Source organism: Oenanthe melanoleuca, chromosome 11, assembly GCF_029582105.1.
Source record: "Oenanthe melanoleuca isolate GR-GAL-2019-014 chromosome 11, OMel1.0, whole genome shotgun sequence".
NCBI lineage: Eukaryota > Metazoa > Chordata > Aves > Passeriformes > Muscicapidae > Oenanthe > Oenanthe melanoleuca.
This window is the reverse complement of record NC_079345.1, coordinates 6,357,171-6,381,022: the sequence shown is the minus strand read 5'-3', so window position 1 is coordinate 6,381,022 and position 23,852 is coordinate 6,357,171. Positions and strand designations below refer to the sequence as shown.

General features: G+C 47.4%; 2 protein-coding genes across 2 annotated transcripts in view; both read right to left on the bottom strand.

Moving 5' to 3' along the window:
• The window catches only part of NLRC5 (NLR family CARD domain containing 5), a 30,726-nt gene extending 20,296 nt beyond the window's left edge, over positions 1–10,430 (bottom strand). Inside the window, exons 1-11 of the mRNA XM_056500655.1 lie at positions 10,081–10,430; positions 8,957–9,257; positions 7,597–7,659; positions 6,388–6,453; positions 4,236–5,991; positions 3,783–3,866; positions 3,389–3,472; positions 3,228–3,311; positions 1,342–1,431; positions 468–518; positions 69–134 (exon numbers count right to left, since the gene is read on the bottom strand). Coding sequence (XP_056356630.1) covers positions 69–134; positions 468–518; positions 1,342–1,431; positions 3,228–3,311; positions 3,389–3,472; positions 3,783–3,866; positions 4,236–5,991; positions 6,388–6,453; positions 7,597–7,659; positions 8,957–9,257; positions 10,081–10,086 — 2,651 coding nt within the window. The 5' untranslated portion in view covers positions 10,087–10,430. The remainder of the gene's footprint in view (positions 1–68; positions 135–467; positions 519–1,341; positions 1,432–3,227; positions 3,312–3,388; positions 3,473–3,782; positions 3,867–4,235; positions 5,992–6,387; positions 6,454–7,596; positions 7,660–8,956; positions 9,258–10,080) is intronic.
• A 4,085-nt stretch (positions 10,431–14,515) lies between these two features.
• CETP (cholesteryl ester transfer protein) lies at positions 14,516–23,385 on the bottom strand. The gene is made up of 16 exons (XM_056500656.1): positions 23,160–23,385; positions 22,126–22,240; positions 21,254–21,388; positions 20,722–20,792; positions 20,216–20,303; positions 20,044–20,113; positions 19,697–19,757; positions 19,003–19,094; positions 17,876–18,055; positions 17,389–17,439; positions 16,880–17,047; positions 15,497–15,564; positions 15,335–15,377; positions 15,178–15,247; positions 14,769–14,854; positions 14,516–14,675 (listed from the first exon to the last, which is right to left on the bottom strand). Exons 1-16 carry the CDS (start codon positions 23,305–23,307, stop codon positions 14,601–14,603), a joined length of 1,521 nt encoding a protein of 506 aa, XP_056356631.1. The 5' UTR covers positions 23,308–23,385; the 3' UTR covers positions 14,516–14,600.
• Between the last annotated feature and the right edge of the window lie 467 nt (positions 23,386–23,852).

Sequence of the window (23,852 nt, the reverse complement as noted above, 5' to 3'; positions counted from 1 at the left end):
TTGGCCTTTTCAGTGCCTGTCATCCTCAAACCACATGCACCAGCAGGACTTTCAGTGTCTACTCTTACCATAAATTCACACATCTAGTTGGAATTACGTGGTCTTTATTCTCTTCCAACTTCAAATCCAAAGATCTGCAAACAAGCAAAATATTTGGCTTTTAATATGCCTTCATAAATACCTGACATCTTGGGTCCTGGCTAATATTTTCCAGGAGAAGCCACAAGGTCTGTGCTCTGTGCCTTTCAGCAGTCCTGCAATACAAACACAGCAGCTCAAGCTTACCCAGGCACTAAAGAGCTGCTCTTGTGGAGCTGGCTGTGGGTGTGTGCAAACCCAGGTGTTTTGGTTATGTTTGTACTGCTCAGGCAGACCCAGTTCTGCTGGGGTTGTGGTTTTTGGTGGCACCAAGTGATGGCTTCAAGCAGCCTGACCGAACACAGCACAACCACAATGCAGCATCTCACCTTTGAACTCCCCCAGATGAGCCAGAAAAATGAATAATCACAGTGTTCACCCTGAAAAAGAGATCCAGGTCAGTATCAGAGAGGAGTGGAAGGATTCCATTTGTTTAGCAGAGGTGTTTGCTGAGGACCAAAGCTGTTGCCTGGATGCTAAAGAGGGCCTTGACATCTGCCTGACCAGCTCATCAGCCCAGCCAAGCAAAGATCACTCCATGTGCTGAGCTGGGGCTGCAGTGCAGATGAGATAGTCACACTGTGAAAAAGATTGAGCCAGGATCTACTTTTTTTTTTTTTTAGGGCAGAAGTTTGTTGGAAGGAGATTCAGTAGAAACTCCCTCCCAGCAAGAAAAATAAGAAAAAAACATAAGCAATTTAAGTTACACCAGGGATTATTTTGGCCTGTTAAACTTAGAACATAAGACAACCACAAGAGCCAGGATGATTTAAAAAACCTGCCCTGTGTCATCCTGGACACATGAAAACACCAAAACCTGTAATTTAAAGGAAAGTAGAGCTAGAGCTAAATTCACACATTTTCACTAAACTTAGCTGACTGATAGCAAATTTATGCCAGTTGGTAAAGAATTTCCTTTGTGATATATTGCAGACTTTAGAAGCAAGTTTAAATTCTGTTATACAAGAAGAAATGCAAATGATTTTACAGACCAAGGATAAGATGACCTATTAAAAATACAAAGAGGAAGTACATGGTATGATGAATTCCCATTTTGTTTCCAATAGAAAAGAAAGAAGGAGTCAAACTGATTTTTGTTCACTTCAATTATCCATAAATTAAGCTGGAAAACAGTGTCCATTTAAAGTCAGTATCTAAAGAGACGAACTACTTGGTTTTGCAAGAACTCTCATGTGTTGATACCTGGCACACAGCTCAGTGACATTTTGACACACGATGCCTTCCTTTGCCAAACTGAGAACAGCATCCAAGTAAAGGTAGTTGTTGCTCAGGCTGTGAACATGAGGAAAAATAGAATCTCAGCTGCTGGAGCCCCCAGCATTGTTCTTTTGTTACACAAATGCCCTCTGTTCTTTTTTTCCAAACATCCTTGTGAAAAACAAGGTTCACTCTCCTGGTAAAATTCAAAAGTTTAATAAAGGACAATAGGAGACAAAGATAATAAAGCAAAGTTTAACAGCCAGGTGCTTGGCATTCAGCCAAGAACACACCTGCTATTTTGAAGACACCACTTTATACACCTTCTCTACTACACCAGCCTACTGTATATTCATAAATGATTATGCACAAACTTTTCCCCAAACTAGTTCACATGTTCCATGTCTAATAAAAACTATATCTTTATAGCAAAGTTACTTTTAACATTGTAATATTTAGCATCTATTTTAATATTTGTGAAAAGCCAATATTAAAATATATATTTATAGCATCCTGAAGCACACAATCTTTTAATTAGGGTATTTCTCAAACATTTCTGAAATTTACATCTAGGACTCAACAAAAGCATTGTCAGATCATAGTTCTTTCTCTGCAAGCTGTAGCTCCCATGAATTTAGAATCAGAAATTACTCTCCTATGTGTAGCAGAATGATCATTAACCAGTTTGGGGTTAGTTAGTGGAGGTAGCTCATACCTGCATGATTACACCACTGATCCACAGTGCAGTTAAACTCCCACTATAACAAATCCAATTTAATCATGGCTTATTAAAGCAGGGAGGCCTGAACACAATCCTCCAGCCTCTGAGGGTTTATTCTTTAATTGCATGCTTGTTCTGTTTCATTACTTTTGGACCTCATTAGGTATGAAACACAAGATCTTGCTTCTACAAATCCTCTGCTTGTTTCAGGGCACAGGGCACTGAGAGCCTCGAAGGAATCATCCCTAGAACAGCACTCTGTGTGTAACAGGGATGGGTGAGGGGTACAAATGGCACAGTTTTCCTGCCTTTTCTGTAGGATAAGCTGCTTCCCTGGGGCAGGCTGGCTTTCCCTACAAACTATTATCCAGTGTGCCCAGGGAAGCAAGAGCAGCAGGTACATTCCTCCTTTCCTCCCTCCTTCTGCCCTGCTTTTAAACACTTCTAACCACACTGCAAAGCCAGCAATTAATTCCTGGATGGGATCCAGCAATGAGTGCAGGTATTTTGGATTCACCTGCTTGCACCTGAGGGTGTGTGGAAAACCTTTAAAGGCAGAGTTTCTCCCTTTCAGCTGGGGTAGTGCTCTGACTCCATGGCTTTGTGTCTATCCCTGTCCTTCACACAAACCACACTCAGACTGCAGCACCTACAGCAGCTCTTTAAAAGCTTTAAATCCCTTCAGCCAGGCTGGTTCTCTCCACCTAAAAAGCTGCAGATCCATCTGGGAGTTTCACTAGCAGTCTGTCCCTCTCAGGAAGCACTGGGTGGCCTCAGGAGTGTTAGAAGGAGCAGCACAGAAGAAGAGGGCTGTGGAAAGGCTGGGAAGACTCTGATGGAGCCATCCTCCCTTAATCAGAGCTGAGACATCTCAACCTGAGCCTCACCAAGGGGGAGAGAAGAGGACAAGCTGAGCTAGGCACTGAGCTGAGCACATGCACTGTAATTCCTGGAGAGGTGTCAGTGGTGCCAGGACTCCCCTGGGATGATTTTAAAAGACCCAGATAAGAACTGTGAGGCTGAGTCTGTCTCAAACTGAGTCCAGCACAGTCCTGCTTGCACTTAAATGTCTGTGCCTCAGCTTGGGGTCCCACATCTCTGTGCTGTGCTTGTCTTCACAGTAGCCAAGGTTTAAGCCATTTTTACTCACTCTACTTTCTTCAGCTTTCCCATTTTGGAAAACAGGTCCATCACCCTCTTCACGTCTGGATCCCGTATCCGATTGCCCTGCAAGCTGCACACGGATTCATTCTCATCAGTATCCCAAGGAAGGGATGGCTGCTTTGATGGTCACTGCCACAACACACTCACTTTATTTCCTCGAGCTGGAGGCACTGTGATGCAGCCTGGACCAAGTCAGTCATCCCCTCAGCTGTGATGCTCCCACCTGTCAACCTGGAAGGAGAAAGGATCACTCAAACCAAGCAAAGGGAGCACTGGAATCCCCTGCAGCCTCAGACCTGTGCCTGCACCATGTGCCCAGCACACAGAGGCAGCAGGAGGCTCTGCCACCTGCAACCAACTCCACACTCCTTTTCCAGCAGGAAAGCACAGCACTGCTCTGGTTGCCAGCAGAGAACAAGAGGCACAGGTGTCTGTGCTGCTCTGTGCACTGCTATCCTCACACACTGCACAGAACAGATCAGCCTGGGGTAAGCAAGTGTCACTGAATTATAGAAAATTGGTGTTACAAGCAAAGACTTACTCCAGTTTCTTCAGGCTCCCCATTCCTTGCATGGCCTTTGAAAGAGCAGCAGCGAAGTCATCACCACATCTCCTGCTACGAAAGCTAAAATGTGAAGAAAAGGGGAAAAAGATAAACTACCAAAAGGTGATATTCTCATTTGCTTGCACCCTTCCTTCATAAAGAAATACCTATCATCTTCCCTCTTATCTACTGCATTAACTACCCTGTTGTTCATCTTAATCAAAATGGAAAAACAAACAAAAATACAGCCAGAATGGTTTATCACCTTATGATCCTTGTATCACTCATAAATTCATTCTTTCATACATTTCTGCAGTACTGAAGTTATGCTGTTCAGATAAATTTTCTCACATCATCTCTCTCTCTCTTCTAGAACAAACTTGAGGTTTGACCTTCCAATCCCTTAGCCCTTCTCCTCACCCACCAGCTCACAGCACTCACTGTATTTACCTCAAATGTTCCACATTTTTACAGCCAGCCAGAACCTCCAAACAGTCAGTGTCCACAAGACATCCTGCAAAATCCAAGCAAATCAAATCCTGGCTCAAGTTTATGACAAAAACCAAAGCTGACATGTCCAGCGCTGTCAGTCTGAAGTTTTTAAACTCATACTTGAAATTCAGCAGGCTCCCAATGTGCTGGGCTACTTTGAGGTTTTGTGTTTCAAAGGTGCAGTGGCAGAGCTCAAGGACCTTGGGCCCTGACAGATGAGTGGCTGCCAGTTTCTTGAGAGACTGCAGGATCACATCCTGCTTTTCCTGCACCCAAGCTTCATCTTGCTCTGCCAGCAGCATGAGAAATGTCCTACACTCTCTTGACGACAAGCCCGAGAGGAATATGTGAAAACTCTCCATAAACTCAGTCTTTGTCTCATTCTTTGAATTCCACTTTGACTTCAAGAAGAACTTCTTCTTCAAGTAGTTCTTGTCCACCCTCCTACTCACCATGAGACACAGTGCTGCAAAAAACTCCTGCAAGCTCAAGTGCACAAAGGCATAGCCAACCTCTGGGCAAGTGCCACTCGTCTTCACCTCAAAGACAGTCAGCAGTCCATGCAAGGAAGCAAATTCCTTCACATCCTCAGGAATATCACCAACATAAAACACAAGTTTCTTCTCTTCCAGGCCTCTCAGTGCAAGATCAAGCAGACCCAAAATGGCCTTTTTGTTACAGTTCAGCTGAGTCTCCTCATCACCGGCACAGTCTCCTTGCTGCTTGTTTAGGAAGATGAAGAACATTTTGATATAAAGCTGTGTCATGGTCTGAGGAAGCTCCACGCTCATCTGGTGTTTGAGGAGCAGATACTCCAAGCAGATGCACACAATGTTGCACAGAGCAGGGATGAGGCACATGCTGAGGAGTTTGGTGTTGCTCTTCACCTGAGCAATGGCTCGTTCTCTGAACGAATGCTGATGGAAATAGCGGCTGACATATTCCTCAACCTTCTCATGGTCAAACCCCCAAATCTCTGCCAGCACACTTACTGTATGTAATAAGAAGTCAGGCAGCCTCTTGGGTCGGCTGGTGACCAGCACTGTGCAACCAGGCAGGAGCTTCCCATGGCAGAGGTCTGCGAAGAGCTGGGATATGGGCACAGGGGAGCAAAGACCTGGGTCTCTCCTGGAGGACCCTGACACGTCCATGTTAGCTGCAAACTCATCCAGCCCATCAAAAATGATCAGTGTCTGCTGGGCATTCTCCAGCAGGCCCTGGAACGCTGCATCAGGGCTGTCCTCTGGCTGAAGGAACATGTCAAACAAAAGCTCCTTCAGCGTCAATTTTCTTTTTAACAAATTCAGCTGCCGAAACTCAAACAGGAAAGTGAAAAGGAACTGAGGTAGGACACCTTCTGCCCATTTCTGACAAATCCTGTGCATCAGCCTGGTCTTGCCTGTACCTGGTTTACCAAACAAAAGGATCACCTTTGTGGTGTTTGATGGGGCCTCACTGCAAAGCAGATCTGACACTTTCATGGCTGTGTCTGCACATTCCTCTGGCTCAGCAGCACCTGCCAGCTCCTCTCGGGGTTTCTCTGCTCTCTCCCTTGAGCGGGGGGCTTTGCTCTGGTGAATGACAACGTTGACAAAGGTTTGGTTGAAAGGCAGTGGCTGTGTTTGTTCCTGTGCTTCTGCTCCTGCTTCTCTCCTGCTTCCATACCTCTGGTGGATAGAATTGATGAGGAGATGCCGGTACTTCGCAGATGAATCTAAGAGAGAAGACAACAGAGGGGGTATGAGGGTGAAAAAATTAGTTGTGAGTCATGATACATCCAAAATAATACCACTTATAGACAGAGAAACAATGGTTCTGATCAGAGGTTGCTGAGTAGAAATGACAAATTTGGTACTCCTGAAAATAACCTATAATTTTCCTAATTTTTCAAAGAAGAACAACATTCAGGAAAGATGAAACAGCTTTAATGAAAACTAAATCTATCTCTAAGATGAGAATTAGGTATCTGTTATTATGCACATTACTCCCTGTTCACTAGCTCCCTCTTCTCCCATGCTGAAAGTTGATTTCTTGGGAGTTTTTACAGAGAGGTTAAACAGGTTTTTTCCTCAGAGGGAAGCCCAGCCCAGCTTCTGGAATATCCACATACCCAGCCGTCGCTGTTTGGCTTCCCTGTCACTCCCAGAGCTGCTGGGACGGCGGCGGCGAGCAGAGCCTGAAAATGGAGAGGTCAGAACCATGTCAAAGGAGTGCTTGGAATAGCAGCATACTAAAGCTGGGCAAGACTCTCCAGCAAAGCATTTGGAGGGCTGAAGAGGAAAAATTGGACAGACAAAACTATTTGTAAACTCAGGCTGAGTTTATTAAATTACAGAATTTCTTTTTCTGCTGCAAGCAGCTCACAGTGAGTCTTTGTAGGCTGATGATGGACCTGCCTGGCTTTGAACAGAGGAACTGCTTTGATATCCTGGGGAACATGGCAGGGAATATCTGCTCTGGGGAACACAGGGCTCACAGATTCCCAAGGTTGTTTATGGTGGTCAATATTTGTTATGGTGGTTAATTTTTGTGGTGCATTGTCAGATGAAAGAATGGACAGAGCTGAGAGAGCATGTGTCTTTCTTAACTGATCTTAATAAATTTCAGCACTATTTTCAAACTTCCATTCCACCAGCAACTGGCAAGATGTTCTCACTAGGACACCACAGCAGCTGGCAGCAGTCTGAATGCAGAACAAATGCCACTTTTTTCTCATTTTTGAGATCTTAAACCTGCATGTGACACACATTACATTGTGTGACATTTGCAGTGCTGTGACTCAGAAGTCTCTGAGCAAAAAGCAGAGTGTCTCTTCATGATCTGCACCAACTAGGAAGGTCTCAGTCCCAAATTCACCCCTGAAGAAAACCCTAGTGTATGTTCTCTTAAGCTCCTATTCTGACAACTCTGGAGTGATTTCTGCTTGATTGATGCCTGAATAGTTTTTCTGCTCTTCCTTTAAAAGCCAAACCAACTTCATCCACCTACCAATGAGCTGACCACAGTAAAAGTGCAAAAAGCATGGTTTTTGTAGAGTGGATGGGAGATTCCTGTAGGGAAACTAAAATGAGTGAGTTCCTTAGCAGGGGGTCAGCTAGGCTTATCTGAAATTCAGGGAGAGAAAACAAAACCAAGGTTTTGTGAACCAAGGGAGGTTCACAGGCAAAACACCAAGAACAGAACAACGAAATGTGAAGTTGCAGTGGCTTTTCCACACCTTGCCTGTGCTGAGAGTCAATACCTGGGACATTTGGAGCCCTGCCCAGGCCAGGAGCAGAGAAGACAAACTCCAAGTGCACAGGATCTGTTCCAGCCTCACCTTTTGGCACAGATGACTGGACTCTTGTATCTGTGTCTGTTTCTTCTGTCTGGCTGAAGTAACCTAAAGGAGCAGAATGGGAAATTCATTATGGTCAATGTGAGTGCTCTGCCCTTGAAATCTGGAGTGTGGCTGGCCAGAGACAAAGGGTAGGCATCTTGAAACACAGACAGTGGCACAAACCAAGACTCAGTATAAGGGATGTAAGCATCCAGGTTTCAGGGACCCCATCTGATCTTTTCCTTCCAGATTACTCTACAGTGCAGTTAACTTGGCTTTAAAGGCAGGAGGAAAACAACTTTACTCTCTGATACAAACAGACTCAGAGTGTGGGCAGCTTTGGCTGATCTAAAACCACACTGTGGCCCAAAAGGGAAGCTCTACTTTCCCTGCAAAGAAGGGTTTTCTGTGAATAAACCACTGTCAGAGTCAGCAGCCCAGCCAAGGGCCTTTTCTGACTCATTGCACGGCTCAAAGCTGCCACAAAACCGTCTCAGCATAGCCAGAAGCAATTCACCTTCAGAAGGATTAGTGATGCTCATCTGTTACTACAAAAGCTAAACCAGTATAAGCCAGCTCCAAAACCTTTAGAGACATCATCTTTTATGATATGTCACAGTATCAAAAGGCTGAAACCTGTTTCAGCTTCAGTCCTGAGAGAAATCCCCCACCAGTCCACGTTCCCCCTTGGCTGTCTGGTCTTTGCCCTGTTTCATCTCAGCCAAAATGGCTGTGGCTGCACTTGGTTACTGAGGTTGCATCAACCCAACTGATGCATCTAATAAGAGTTACTGCAAGGATGTGAAAGCAGTGCTGTTATGTAAGACTTCCTGCAGAAGAACTAATTACCAGATGAAGCAACCCACTAAAGGAGAGGAGCAGCTTAGCTGGTGCCACAAAGCAGAGTGTGCAGGTTGTGTAGTTTGTGAGATAACACACACTGATCGTGGTCCTTATGAATTGCCTCATTTTCTCTAAAGCCACTGCCTCTGCTAATGAGAAATATAGAGAAGTGGCTTTCTGTGGTTATTTTGTGACTTCTGTGTTCTTGCCTTTCTGGATCAGGAGAATTTAAAAAAGAACAAAAGTCCACAGAACAAAGAGATTGGAGTCTTTTCTTCTTCACATAAATCCATCCACAAATTGCATCCCAACTTTATTGGAGGTGGGGGCGCACAATTTTTATTGGTTTCATCTGTTAATGCCACAGGTTTTTTACCTCAAATTACATTTCTAATCCAGAAGTTGTGCTCCCAAGAAAAACAAGGCCATGCAAGTGAGGGCACTGGTGGTCCCAGTAGCTAGACTGGGTGGTGCCAAGGCTGTGTCTGGTCAGGGACACTGGCCTGAGCTCTCTTACCTTCCCCTGCAGAGCTCATGAGCAGCACCTCCAGATCCAGGGGCAGGTCATACTCCATGCAGACAGACTGCGCGAAGTGTTTCCAGGCAGCAGGGCCAGCCTCCTCCAGCAGGTGCAGCAGCAGCGATGCCTTCTCCCGGGGCTCAGCGACGGCCCCCAGGCTGCTGAGGGCGGCGGGGGGCAGCCAGCGCTGGGCAGTGGCGAGCAGCCAGCGGGGACAGCGGGCCAGCAGCTGCGCCAGCCGCGGCCGCGCTCCGGCCACCGCCGCCCGCAGCTCCAGCTCGTCGCTCTGCGGCGGGGCCTGCGGGACGCGAGCGCACAGGGCAGCACGGCTTGATCCGCTCTTCTAGCCCTCCACCCAGCCCAGAATTTGTTACCCTCCCTCCTGAGTTTAGAGCAGAGACCTGAGCCCAATCACAAGGGTGAAAGGATGGCGGTCCTTGTGTGCACGGTGCCTGACAGCAGGGCTGGGAAGGACAGGGACAATCCCTGGGAGTCCCAGGCACCAGCCAGGGAGAAACCCTTGATATCTGTGTGGCTGCAGTGGCCATCTGCCAAATACAACCTGCCAGGCATTTCTCACATGTACCAGGACCTCTGGAGAGGTCAGGGATGTTTTTGTTATTGTTCAGGAGTGCTAACATAGAGTCAAGGCCTCTTCTGCTTCTCATAACACCCTACCAACAGATAGGCTGGGGATGCACAAGGAGTTGGGAGGGAACACAACCAGGACAGCTGACTTCAACTGGCTGTATGGCATCGTGCTAAGAACAAAAAGCTGGGGTAAGAAGGAGGAAGGGAGAGTTAGAGTGATGATGCTTGTCTCCCAGATCACCATTACATGTGAGGGAGCCCTGTTTTCCTGGAGATGGCAGAACACCTGCTTGGCCATGAGAACTTGTGTATTAATTCTTTGTTTTGCTTTCATTGTGTGTGCAGCTTTTGCTTTACTTGTTCAGCTGTATCTCAGTTCACAAGTTTGTGCAGGACCCCCCTGCACAAAGGGCTCAGGCAACTGCTCTTGCTGCTCATTCTGTGGGAATGAACAACTCATTTCTGCTTTGGTGACAATGCCACCTCCATTCCCACTTCCTTCCCACAAAGCCATGCACATGATCTCCTACCTGCATTGTTGTGTGATCAGTCTCCTTCCAGTTGTCAAGTGCAAAGGTGGCTCCTGCTCCATATTCTGAGAGAGAATTGATCTGCTAGAGGCAGTCTTGGCACACAGACACACCCCAGTACATGGGACATGCCTCACTCGGTGCAGATACCTGGGGACAACACCAACAGAGCTTAATGTAGACCTGCTAGGCCATGGCAATTATGTGGATCACAATCTAGAAGCTCTGCCTTTGATCCAAGGGTCAGCTGTGATGTCTTTCATCTCTTCTCACTCAAACCAGCAGTGACCACAAAGTTTCGACATTTGAGGATTCACTCCTGGTCTCATGAAAATGCAGGGCTGAGCCTTGTGCCCTAGGATGCAAGTGAAGACAGCTTTAGAGGGACACTTTGTGGGAATCACAGCTTTCCTGGTGCCACTGCCTGATTTGAGCTGGGCTATGCCACTGTGCTGCTGTCAGCAGAAGCAGCAGCATCTTACTCAAGTCACACCAGAAGAACTGTGAAAAGCTGATCCTCTTAGACTACACAGCTCTCACAAAAGAGTTTCAAGTGTAGGGGGCTGAAAGTGCCCCCAGTGCCAGCTCTCCACTCTCAGCAGGAAGGGAGAAGGGAAATTTCACCCTGCTCTGCACCTGGTGTCCAGCCACCCCTACCACAGGGAAAGAGAAGAGGAAAGCAATCACTGACCTATCAAGAACAACAGACTTAATAAAACCAGATTAAATACACACATAAACAAATAAAATCAGCCCTTAATGCAAATGAAGACTGAAAGCCATTCAGGCAAAGAGTAAACTCATACAAATTAATGGAAGACTCATATTCAAGAACAAAACAAGACTGGAAAGTTGGATGAAAGCTGAGCCACACCGCACAGCTCCTGTACTACTGCTCCGCTCAATGAGACCATCAAGAACAATTGGCAGTTACCTTCAGTAAAATACCTCTGATCCCAAAATGAAGCACAAAAACCTCCCAAGAAAAGACAGAAAACTTATAAGCCTTGATCCTTGCCCTTCAAATGCAAAACCATCTTTAACACACTTAGCAAAACTTAACTTCCCTTTGCCAACTTGGCATTCGGAGCGTTCTCAACCACGAAAAATTAAACTGAAATGTGAAACTCCCTGTTGCAAGTCTACCAACTTCTTGTCTGCTCTGAGGGCACAGAGAACTTACCAGAAGCCCAGAAACAGTACCAGCACCAAAACAAGTGTGGGGGTCACCAAACACCAAAGCTGGAGGACAATATCCACTGCCTTGACTTCCCCACGTGCTAACCCACCACTGCCCCAAGGCACAAAGCCCTTCCGTGCCTTTCGGGCCCTAATGAACAAAGGACTGAGCAAAATGAAAGTAAAATCAGCCGGGAATTCCCCAACTGAAATGCATCTGCAGTAAAAATAGCAAAATTAGCAAAAATATCCGGTCAGAATAGAGGAAAGGTAACACCCTAGCCTAAAATCTATAGTTAGGTGATAATTTAGGTAAAGCATCTGAGGAGTGGCCCAAAGAAATGGGACCCAGGGGTAAACGCTCATCATGGAGTAAACTCTGACTTGGTTTTGGTTAAGACACTTGCAATGGGAATAGTTCTATTTACATGCATAAATCTAATTATTCTGGCAAACAAGGAGATATTTAATTACCTCTTCCATTATATCTAAGAGAAAAAAAACAAGTTGCTTTTCCTTTGCAAGGAGGACAAGATTTAAGTGATAACATAGTAGATGTGCATAATTGGGGAAAAGATCCCATGTGTAGATAGAGCTGTCTATGCAGAGATCACCAGATCTAATCGGATGGGCTGCAACAAACAATGAAATGTTATTAATATTTCTCTGAAGGACAGAGAAGCTACATTGGAAAACCAGATGGAGCCTGCAGCTCAGCCCTAGAGAAGGCAAGATGGCACACTGTGCTGTCCAATAATTCACTCATGAAATAAAAAAACCACCCAGATCCAGCAACCCCCGTGTCCCTGGACAAACACACTCGGGTTGCCCTGCCCTGAGCATGGTGCAGCGAGTGAGGGGAGCTCTGGAGAACCAGGAGAGGATGGAGGGGGCCATGGTGACACCCACCAGGCTCTGCCCCACCTTGCCATCTCCCGGCCAGCTCTGTACCTGGCAGCACAAGTCAATGTTCGCCTAAAATTTGGCCTCAAACACCTTGGAGGTGTTTCTATGATTCCCTTCTCCATCCCTGCTTTTCGCATAAGGCATATAAGCATATAAGAATATAAGCATATAAGCATATAAGATCCGGGGATCAGAGAGGCAGACCCCCACCCCCGAACCCTCCCGGGGTCCAGCAGGACCCTGTCCCGTCCCGCCGTGTCCCCCCGGCCGCGCTCACCGGCCGCGCTCTGCGCCGCTCCGGGACAGCGAAAGCTGCCCGAGCCCGAAAGCGAAAGCGGAGCAGTGCCGGGAAAGCACGTGGGGCTGCGAGCCGGGCTGGGAGGGACGGCAGCTCCCTGGGGATGGGGACAGGCAGCCCGGGACCCCGGGGAGGTGGCACTGCTCCCCCCGGAGTCATTTGGCATCACCGCGTCAATTCAGCGCTGCTGTGCTCGCCGCTGGACGGGCGCGCAGGTGCCGCATCCTTTGGAACAGCGCCGGGGATGGAGGTTTCACCTCTACCCTGTCCCCCCTTCTGCTGAAGGCAATTCCCTAATATCCAACCTAAATGGCCCCTGTTGTAACTTGAGGCAGTTTGCTCTTGTTCTGTCACTTATCAGAGAGTAAAGACAGACAGAGCCCCTCCTGGCTCCACCCTCCTTTCCGAGAATCGTACAGTGGCAAGGTGCTCCTCCCCGAGCCTCTTTTTCTCCAGGCTGAATCCTCCCAATTACATCAGCTGCTCCTCATCCAACTTCTACTTCTTCTCTCCACTGCCCTCCTGTGCCCCCAGCCCAGCCGCCAGTGGGGCAAGGCACGTCCATGGCAGAAAAAGGGTGTTTATTCCTGTCATTTCCTTTTTATTAATACTTACCACTCTAGTGGGATGTCATTTAAGACAACCAGAGGGCTGTGGCTTGATGGAAGCCAGGTGCCCATGATCCTGAACAGACATTGCCATGCAGGGAGTGAAAACATCACCTGGGCACTGGTGGCTTTAGAGCAGGAGGGAACATGGACGAGCCCTTAACTGGCACTGAAACAGTTGGACTGAAACAGTGGCAGAGGCAGCAATGGGAACAGGGTGAGAAGGGAGGTAGAAAACTGCCCACTACACCAGGGCTCCTTTCAGGCCCCAGTCAGTCACACCACAGCATCACACATTTTGGAGCTTTTTGGCTCCTGCTGTCCCATGGACATCCCTGGGTCAGACCTTCCTTGGCTGCCATGGGGTCTCTGAGCCCCTCCAGCCTCCTCCCCCACCAGCCTGGGCACCAGGACCACTGAAGGGATATTGATGTTCATCCCAGCAGCCACAGGGAAAATGGAAGGGGCTCTGGTGCTGTGGGTGAGAGAGAAGCAGGTCAGAGGGACTTGGCTTAGATCCATGGCAATGCAGAGGGAGCAACCACCATGCCCAAGGAGCTCAGGAAACTGAGCCCAAACTGCTACCAGCCTCTTTTTGGGACTGAGTTTAATGCTTTTGTACTGCCCTGTGCTGGAGGAGAGCCATCTCTACCTTTGTTAATGTGATCACCATTACAGGTGCTGGATTTTTCTCCTCCAAGTAAAAAGACAAAAAAAAAAAAAACCAAAAAAAAAAACCAAATAAAAAAACCCAAAACATGAACTGGTACAGGAAAATAACTGAGCCAATTGAGATAAAGTATTGCACTATAATAGGAAGGAAAAGGAACTTGCTGCTTGAATAGATACTTTAACTTTCTCTTATAATCTCTTTGGTTTCCTTGTAATTTTCATTGCTTTTCTCATCTTTGCTGTCATTGTCTCGACAACATGGCCATTATCAGTTTGGAGCTCTACACTGAACCATCAGGCTCTGTAAAGAAATTACCCTGGGCACAAGATCTCTCTGTTGTACTGCACTGCAAATTCACATCCCATTTACTTTTTTCAGCCATATCCAGGTTTTTTAGCATTACTGGTTCTGGGCTTACTTGGAGTTAGGAAATACCATTTGACTTGCTGGATTCTGTCAAAATCAGGAGGCTTTTGTCAGAAGTGAAACCCAGGATGAGCACGAAAGGTGCTGTATTTCCAAAATGTAACAACAGAGATGCCAAAAGGTGGCAAAACCCATTTCTGCTGCCTCCTGAAACCCAAAGCCTGTGCACTTCAAGAGCCCAGCCCTGATTCCTAAGAACACAAACCCTTTAAAGATCCTGAAAAAGTAGCATGGATTGAGGTGCAGACTTCAAAATCTTTGCAGAAGAAAGGCTCCATGGAAGCTCAGTTGCACAGAGCCTAGAACATTTCTTAGGAAAAGGAAATAAAATTCAATCAAAACTGATTTAAAGCAGCTCATCTTTTAATTGTTCAGACACAATTTTTCTGGTTGTACACAAGTTCCTTGCTCCTCTGTGAAGGGATGAGCTCTACAAACTTTTCTCAAGAAAATTAAGAAGCACATGACTCGGGAAGCCAAAGTCAAGCTGTACAATTACATATCCCTAAAAAGTGGAGAGAAAACAGAAAATAAGATATTAGTTCATGCCACAATCCCAAGAGAGACTGAGAGCTGGGTAGTTCTGATCTCTGCTTACCTTTTCAGTGATGATCTCAGGATTTATGATATCAAAGAGATCAAGCCTTTTGCTGTTCATCAGTGAAGTCAGAGCTGATCCAATATCTGTGGAATCAGCAAACCCACCCAGTTACAGGGATGTCCATCCTGGCTTGCTGCTCATCATGTACTGCCTGTTGCCAAGAGCTAATTGTGCCTCAATGTCCCATGACCTTCAGCCTGACAGAAAAGCCACTTTTTCTTTCTCCCAGCCATTCACACAGGGATCCTCATTCCCCAGGTGTATCCAGCAGAATTTCAAACATTAATGTGGTCCCCCCCTTCCCAGTTGTCAGTATTACTGATGTATTTTTTCAGTGCTCAGGTTTAGGAGATCTGATGTTAGACAATTTATGGAGCAGGTTGGAAACTCCCCAAAAAAAACTCACGTGAAGTTATTTCTGGAATGCCAGCAACCAAGATCATATTCTGCAGGAACCTTTGTATGGATGGGTCTTCCTAAAAACAAGAAAATTCATACAAAAATGTTTTAAAAGACACTGTTTAGCCTCAAATGGCTTAGAGAATACTTGTTGTAGGACTTACCCCACTTGGATCAGCTGTGCATTTAAACACTTTAATCTCTACGCTGAAGGGAAGGGGAAAAAAAGGAGAAGAAAAGTCACTAAATGCTGCAGAGTTCCTCTTTTTGTGCTGCTGTTAAACATGGACCAAAAGAGGCAACTCTCAAGAGAGCACAGCACCAACCTGGAGTCCACAGGCTGCAAAATGAGTTTCTTTTCTGCATAGGTAGCTTGGATAGTGACTGTGACTTCCTGCAGAGAGAAGAGCAGCAGGGTTCAGGCATAGCCTCATAGCAAGGAGCTGCATTTGGACATTTTGGGTTCTTTTCTAGGAGCCAGAGTTCAATGTCCTTTTGGCTTTACCCCCAGGTATTGCTGGAGAAGGACAGCATTTTCCTCCTCCACCCCTCATGCCTCAGTCTCTGGGGCTCAAGGCTGGCTCATCCACTGCACTTTTGCTATTTTGTAAATCCTGCATAAGGATGGAAATGGCTGTGAAGGGTGTTGTTTCCCAATGACCTCCATCTCAACATATGGATGTAGAGAGAACAGCCTCAGGGCAGCCAGGGCTGCCACAGGTAGTCAATCCAACATAAACCAAATTAAAATAGAAAGCAATCTCTGAATTCTGACTGTTTAGGCTCATTGTCTTGCTGTTGTGTGCATGTAAACAGTCAAGACAAACATTTTGTGATGCAGCTGCAGGTCACAACCAGGTCTCATCCTATGAGTCACAATTTTGGGGACCACCTCTAATCCAGTGCTTCTGCAATCTTTGAAATGCATTTCAAGATACCACTGGGGCAGAAGAAGCAGCCATCCATATTTCCTTTAACACTCTGCTAACATGAGATACTTGCAGAGGGAATTATTCTCTGCTGTGGTTTAACCTTTTAAATTGAGTGTGACCAACTCTCAGGCAAGGATTTGGGTTGGTTTTGTGTCTGTCTCAGCTCACAGCTACAAGGATGGACAAACACACTGCTTTCCTGTGATGTTAACCATGACAGGAAAAAGCTGGCTTTTTTTTTTTCTGCTTCCTTGGATTCACTATAAAGCAGCTTGGGGTGTGTAAGCAGGACCTTTCATACAGGCACCCATAGAGGAAAAGGTTATATTTTGAGCTTCACATTCTTCATGGCTCTGTCTCCATTTCTGACACAGCTATACTCTTACTGGGGACCTGAGCTGGAATTTGGGTACAAGGAGAGTTCAAAATAAATACATTCCCACAGTGCCTTCATTCCTTCCCAAAATATCTCACTGACACTACCCTGTGTCAGATAAATGTTAAAGGGGGCTCATCAGAGCTTTCTGCTGCTTTGACCACCTTGCACCTCCTAGTGGGCTGGCCCAACTGAGGGGGCATTGAGCCAGCATGGTCACCATCATCATTCCCAGGCTCAAAGGTCTAAGGAACAGATGGGAGTGTTAAAGGAAACTGATTTACCTTCTCACCCTCCCCAAAGGGCTCCCTGCCATTGCTGTGCCTGCACACCAGGAATGGTCCTGCCCTGGCACAGAGCCTGTCCCAAGGGTTTCACAGCCAGGAGGTGCCAGGACTGACCTTCTCCATGTACAGAGCCACCAGGGGTTCCTCTCCTGCCAGAGGGATGCTGATCTCCACTGCTACCAAGGACCTCACAACTGTCCCTTCAGGCTGAAGAGAAATCTGGGGCTGGGTGAGACTCCACACCTTGGCCACAGAGTCGTTGTAGGAGGTGCCTTGAAAGATCTGCTCGAGTAAGGAGAAACAAATGAGTAGTCAGGTTTTTTCCATACCAATTTCATGCTAACTTGCCACACAGCTGCATTCCTTTTGCAGTCCCCAGTTCCTCCCCCTGTTCAAACAAGCCCAATAACTCAGCCAGGTTTCAGGGAGACTGTGCCAGCCTGGAAGATGGAGAAATCCTCCTTGCAAAGCAAACTGCTTCTCCATCAGCCCCTCTTTTTCTCCATCTGGCCCACCCAAGACTCAGATTGTCGAGGGAATAACCCAAGCTGTTACAATACAACAGAATCCACCTGAAATCTCCTCATTTGGCATGCAATGCTCTGAATAGGACAAAAAATTACCCTCTGCACTGCCTTCTGCTGCACTTCTGTGTCTTCCATCTCAAACAGCTCCTTCAAGAAACAAACCAGAAACAGATTGTGGAAAAACAGAAGACAAGGTTTTGGTTGCCCCTGGTGCAGGCTGGACAGCCCAGAGCACTGAGCTGGGGCCAGTGCCCAGAGCAGGTCATGGCTGAGCTCCCCTTTTTCCATCTCAGTGATCCCCCAGAAAATCACATCCCTTTACAATTCAGCAGACAAGTTTTCTATCAGCTGCTGTCATCCCCCCAAGGAATAACACTGCCTGGGAGCACATTCCTGATGAGAAGGCACCAATTCCAGGATCACATGTAGTGACTGGCTGCAGATTTCATTCTACAGAAACCAGCTCTCATCAAAACATTTAGTGAATTTTTAGTATTAAGTATTTTAGTATTTTTAGTATTTAGTGAATTTTTCCCTTTCTCCCCAGAATATGATGTATTTTGGGTACCCCTCTGGGCATCACCTGCAGTTTGTCCCCGCTGAGGCTGAGCAGCAGTCTCCCATCCAAGAAAGCTGCAGCAGCCAGGGAGCTGAGGCTGTGCTCAGACAGCCAGAAGTAGAGCATCCTGGACTGGGTCAGCAGGGATGGGGAGAACACAGAGTCACTGAGCACACTGGAGCTGTTCTTGTACAGGACAAGGCCCTGCAGAGGAAAACAACTGCGTTGGCCACAGCAAGCAGCAGGGGGACAGGACACAAAGCCAACACTTGCATTTCCATGGTGAGGCAAAGGCCTGGCTGGACACAGCAGGTTGGCATCATGTCTTGGGTTGCAATACAGGATGTGGCCAGAAATGTCTATTCTGTCACCATCTGTTGCAGCTGGGTGGGGCAGTGACCCTTATCTCTGTGGCACATATTATCTGCTAATGGGCCATCTTTAAACCAGCTGGGGCAGTCATCTTTACCTTTTCCACAACCCATCCTCCCTCCAAGGAAGATATCATCTGCTGATGGACCATTGAGTCCCAGTGCATGACTGATAAAATTCCATCATCCCACTGGGAGATGCTCCAGCCAGGGGGAGGAGCCAAACCTTTCCTGTCTGGATAAAAACTGAGATTTGGAACAGCAAGGTACTGTCTTTCCACTGGATTCCAGAGGAAAGCCAGACCTTTCCACATCATCCCTGGACCTTCAGAGGAAAACTGCACCTTCTCCAGGAGCACTGCTCCAGCTGAACCACATCTGCCACTGCAGGAGGATGCAGCCACCATTGAATGGGACTGTGCCAACAACCCTGACTGACTGACGGGTGTCAGCTTGGATTCTGACTCTGCCAGTGTTTTTTGGGATTGTTCTGTGTAATACTGCATTTCTATTTTAATTTTCCTAGTAAAGAACTGTTATTCCTAATTCCCATATCTTTGCCTGAGAGCCCCTTAATTTCAAAATTATAATAATAATTTGGAGGGAGGGGATTTACATTCTCCATTTCAAAGAGAACTTCTGCCTTTATTGGCAGACACCTGTCCTTCACACCAGGACACATCAGCAGTGCCACAGCCTGGCAGAACCAGCCCCTCCAAGCCCTGCAGAGCACACCATGGCCAGGAAACACTGGGTGTTGAGCAGCCTGGGTAACTTCACCTTGTGATGGGATTCTATGTAGTTTGCTGTTATGACAGGGTCTGATGCGAGGGCGATATCGACCACGATGTCCTTGTCTCGGACAAAATTGGCTGCAGGGAGAACACACAAAAACCTCACACCAGAAACAGGACCTTGAGCAGAGCTGGTACCAGCTGCTCTTAGGACTTGGTGCAGGTGGTGACAGAGATGTTATGGAAGAACAGAGGGGTGGGACAAAGGCTCCCACTCCTTTGGATGCTCTGATCTTTCTACAGCTCACTGACTCTGTTCCTTCATGGGGAAATTGGGGGAACTTTACATTCCACAGTTGTACATTCCACTCCTTTTCCCTGATATTTGGGACTGGGAAAATCTCCAGATGCTGTACAAACTCATCCCTAATGCTGCAGTGCATGCTCCTGCTCTAGCTAACATTGGTCCTGCAGTATCCTGCACAGCTGATCAGCACATACTGGAGAAATTCCTTATGAATTGAAATGTCTTTAAATCCATGTAGTCACCCTAAAAGATCAATCTGATGCAGAAAAACCCAAACATAACATTACTAAGGTTTATTTTGCTGCTGTCTGAGGGCTTAGGATCCCATACACACTTTTGAAGGACATTTTTGATGGATGGCAACCACTCTGCTGGGGCACAAACATCAAAAGTTGCACATGAAAAAGAAAGCAGAAAAAGCAAGAATATTTACCTGCTAAATCAAGTATAAAATTTGTCAGTGTCTGAGCAACAGCATTTATTTCCTTGCACACCTGCACGAGGAAAGGAGGAGGAAAAAATTAGGGGAATGAGTAGGATTTTGGATTGTAGAGCAAAGATGAGTCTCATTGAGATCTAGGGACTGTTGGTCAGAGTCGAGCAGCCTCAGGGTCAGTAACACCTCTCACTTTGCCCAAGCTGCTTTTTTTTATTGAGGATTCAATTTATTTGTCTTATTTTTCATTAGCACTGACATTACACTGCTACTGTCTTGTGGGCAGGAAAAGTGTGTGGCACACAAAGCTACAGAGCTTTCCTCAGTGCACAGGCTGCTCTTACCTCCCTCTTGAGCACCAGCTTCAGAGTGAAGGAGATGAAATCTGTGAAGAGCTGCTTCAGCCAGCCAGGTCTGTGTAGGACAGGGAGAACAGTCAAGGACCACCTGTGGTCTGCACATTTGGGGACCAGCAGGGGGACAATAAATCTCGATTTTGGAAGGGGTCAGACTCACTGCTTGTCTCCTTGGAGGTGAAGTGTGAGTTTGTGGAAAGTCAGGTAGCAGTCTGAGGCATCGGGAGTCACTCGGTACTTTTGGCACACTGCATGGGGCAAAAGGAAAAATAAAAAAACAAAACAAAACTATTTTATCACTGAGATGAGAAGGAAGAGTGCACTCTGCAGACACTGCAGGCTTGGAGCAAGGCATCACTGCAGAGGGCCAGCCAGGGCACCCACGTGTCCCAGGGGATGTTTCCAAAAGATCCCAGACCCTGCCAAGTTGGGGCAGATGGGGCTACCTTGCACCTGGGTGGTTTCTGCTCACAGCTCCAGCTGAGCTGGTCTACCAGGCACCCTTCTTCATCTGGATACCTGCCAGCTGCCCTAGCTCCTGCCAGCAGAGACCCAGCTGTCCCTAACATGACCAGGAGAATCTGAACAGTACATGCAACCCACAAACCAGAGTGGGGAGGGAATCAAGACATATTGCAGAAAGTTTGGGTGTTGCAGCATACTTACTCAGATCAATATTTAGCTGGAGGTCAATGGAAGACTCAATTTCAAAATCAACTGAATGAAAAAGCTGCAAGCTGTAATGGCAGAAGAGGGGACATTTAAGAACCTGTGCCAGGAGCAGCTTCTCCCTGACAGATGTGGATTTTATAACAGCTCACACGTGTCCTTGCACTGCTATGGCCAAACCCCATCCCAGTCCATCTCAGACACTCTGGCTTTAAATCATTGCCAACTGCTGCCTTAGTGGCACTTAGGTGCATTAACCCCCTTTTTGATCCACTCAGAGTTTACAGAGCAACAAAGAGGAGAGAAGAGTCAACTCATTCACTTTGGCCATCTGGCCTTGTCCTGCAGGGTGAGGACAGAAGGCAAGGTGGGGCTCAGAAGCACTGCTGGAGTATAAACTCGTGTCTCAGGCAGTGCTGAGTGCAGCATTGCCAGAGAGGCTGAGGAGCTCAGCCCCCTCTTTGTCACAGCCAGCCCCAGGGCAGCAGCAGGAGCTGGGCTGTGGTGCTGAGCAGCCCCAGGTACTCACAACCAGGCTCCAGCATAGCCGTAGGTCAGGGTCCCTTTGAACAAGGCTGACACGTTTTTAATGGAGATATGGATGGCATTGTCCTCCTGGAGCTCCACCTCACTCCTCTCGATGGACAGATCATTGACCTGGATGCTGGAAACAGCAGAAACAGGGTTTGTCCCCACCCAGAGCTGTTTGCTGTGATGGGGCAGGACAGGTTTATTCCTGAGGAATGGCATCCCTGAGGGACCCGTGCCTGTGCCAGACTCAGGAGCTTTTGCAAATCCCAGGGCACAGTGAGAGTGATGCTTTTGCTCAGCCTTGGTGCACTGTGCAATGTTTGCACACAAGGAATGCTTTAAACAGGAAACATGGAACAATGCAACCTTGCCTTATTGCAGTGCTCTGTGCAGCTGTGGTCATGGCAGGAAGTCTGCTCTGTGAGTGCACCACTGAATTTGTGGACCCAAACTAAAAGTGAGCAACACAGCAACACCCAGCCTGGTTTGTCACAAAGCACAGCCAAGTGACATCCTGCTGACAGGGGTGGCTCTGGCAGCCCCAGATGGGTCCCTCTGCCTCTCAGTGTGTCTTGGGCACCATCTGTCACCAGTGGTCACAGGGACACTACTCCCCATCCCCATTGCCAGAAATGAGCTCTACACCCTGCCTTGCTGGCTGCTCACTCAGTTGGAAAAATAAATAACTCCTAAATAACACATTGGCAGCCTAAACCTTAACATGGAAATGGTCTGTGAGGCTTAGACCCAAAATTGTGTCTGCCCCAGTGCAGAACTTTGCTTTCACCAGGAGCTGCTGTCTCAAAGCTCCCTCCAAGGCAGGTTTCTGGTCCCCCCTGTCCCTCCCCTGGCACAGACACAGACACTCACTTGCTCAGCCCATAAGCCACCCTGCCGAGGAGCCTCATGGACCTCTCCCCGGTGATGTTTGGGAATTTGGCATTCCTGAAAGCTGCTTGAATCACCTGGGCAGTTTCCTGGTTCACTGTCAGTGGAAGAAAAGGGCAAAGATGTCAAACTGCAATCTCTCCTGGCTGCAAAGCCAGACCTGCACTCTGGATTAAAGCACTACAGAAGGCTTTTATCTGAGGCGTTTCCATTAGATTCAGGAAGCTCTAGAAGTAGTTTCAGAGTAAATTTAAAAAATTAAAAATCCCTGACTGTCCCAGCTGATGGCAGCAAGGGACAGCAGCATGTGTGGCTCGACAGCCACCAGTAGGAGCTGTCTCCAGCTTGCACACAGCTCAGGAGCAGATTTTGGAAAGGTCAAAATGTGCTCATCCTTACACCACACGAGCTGTTGACTTTACCCCAGTGCTTTGCTTTGTTGCTGCTTACTTGTATTGCAGTCAGCTCTTGGGTCTGCAAAGAAAAAATTCTGAAAAAGTTTCTGTGCCCATTTTTCTAAGTTAGCCTATTACAGCCTCAGGCATATGCTTGTATAGGACTTTTTCCTTCCAGAAATACCCTCTGTTAGTTCACAAATACATCTTTCTCTGCATGTACCACTGTGGGATGGGACAGGACAGAGCTGTTCCCACCTTCCATAGAAGAATTAAGTTCTTCCCTCACCTGCAAAGCTCCCAAATCCTTGCAAATAAGCCCACAGCAGGAGAGAACCTGTTTTCCCTCTTCTGCATAACAACCCAAGAGATGAGATTGCAATGAAGAAAGAAAGCAAACACACATTTCTTCAAGCTCTTTCATCATGCCAACCCCCAAATCCTTGGGCTGAGGAGAGGGGCTGGGGACAATTTCAAGCTCCTTTACCTGTTCAGGCTTTAACCTGTGCTCCCAGACAGGTGTTTACACAAGAGACAGAGAAGCAAGAACCCCCTCCCTCTGATGTGTCACTGATTCCTGGCAGAGAGGGACAGAGACAGCCCCGAGGAACGGGCACTTACACAGCAATGCCGCGGGCTTGGTCATCCTGCAGACGATCCCTGTGGCTCTGTAGGGGAAGGGCCCAAACCCACAGGCTGCTGCTGCTGCAGGGACCAGCACCAGCAAGGTGCTGAGGGTGCCCAGCATCATCCTGCCAGCCCAGCACATCCTCAGGCAGAGCAGGGAGCCAAGTGCTCCTTGGGGAGGCAGAGGCTGCTTTCATACCCCAGCAGAGCCCACCCGAGGCAGGACATGACCTGCTTCCTCCACTTATCAAAAGTCATCACACATTTCCTAATCTTCCTATAGTTTCCTTGACACCGTTCTTGTTGCACTCTGCCTTCCTCCCTCAGCAGGACTTGGGCTGCAGGGCTTGGTGCTCCTGCCAAGACTGCTTTAACTCAGGACATGTACACACCAGGGTAGGTGGAAAAGGCTGGAGGGGGATGGAGAGTGGAAGAGGGTAAAGTCAAGGGAGCAGCCTAAAACCACTTCATCATTTTTTCTTCATGCAGAAATATTCCTTATTTTGTATTCCTGCAGTAATTCCCCAGAAAAGCCCTGTTTGAAAGGTCCCTGTATCACTCACTGCTTTCCCTTCCACTGATTTTCTGCACACTGTGGGGAAACTGAGGCACACTCCTGGAAAGGGGAGTGTTTCCTGCTACCACTGGGAGAGCCCACATCTCCCACATCCCTGGAAAGCTCCATGA

Coding starts and splice junctions, on each gene's coding strand:
- CETP (XM_056500656.1), bottom strand. CDS start 23,307: ATGTGCTGGGCTGGCAGGATGATGCTGGGCACCCTCAGCACCTTGCTG. Junction 21,389..22,125: donor GTGGCTTATGGGCTGAGCAA/GTGAGTGTCTGT, acceptor TGCTGTTTCCAG/CATCCAGGTCAATGATCTGT. Junction 18,056..19,002: donor ACATAGAATCCCATCACAAG/GTGAAGTTACCC, acceptor TTTCCTCTGCAG/GGCCTTGTCCTGTACAAGAA.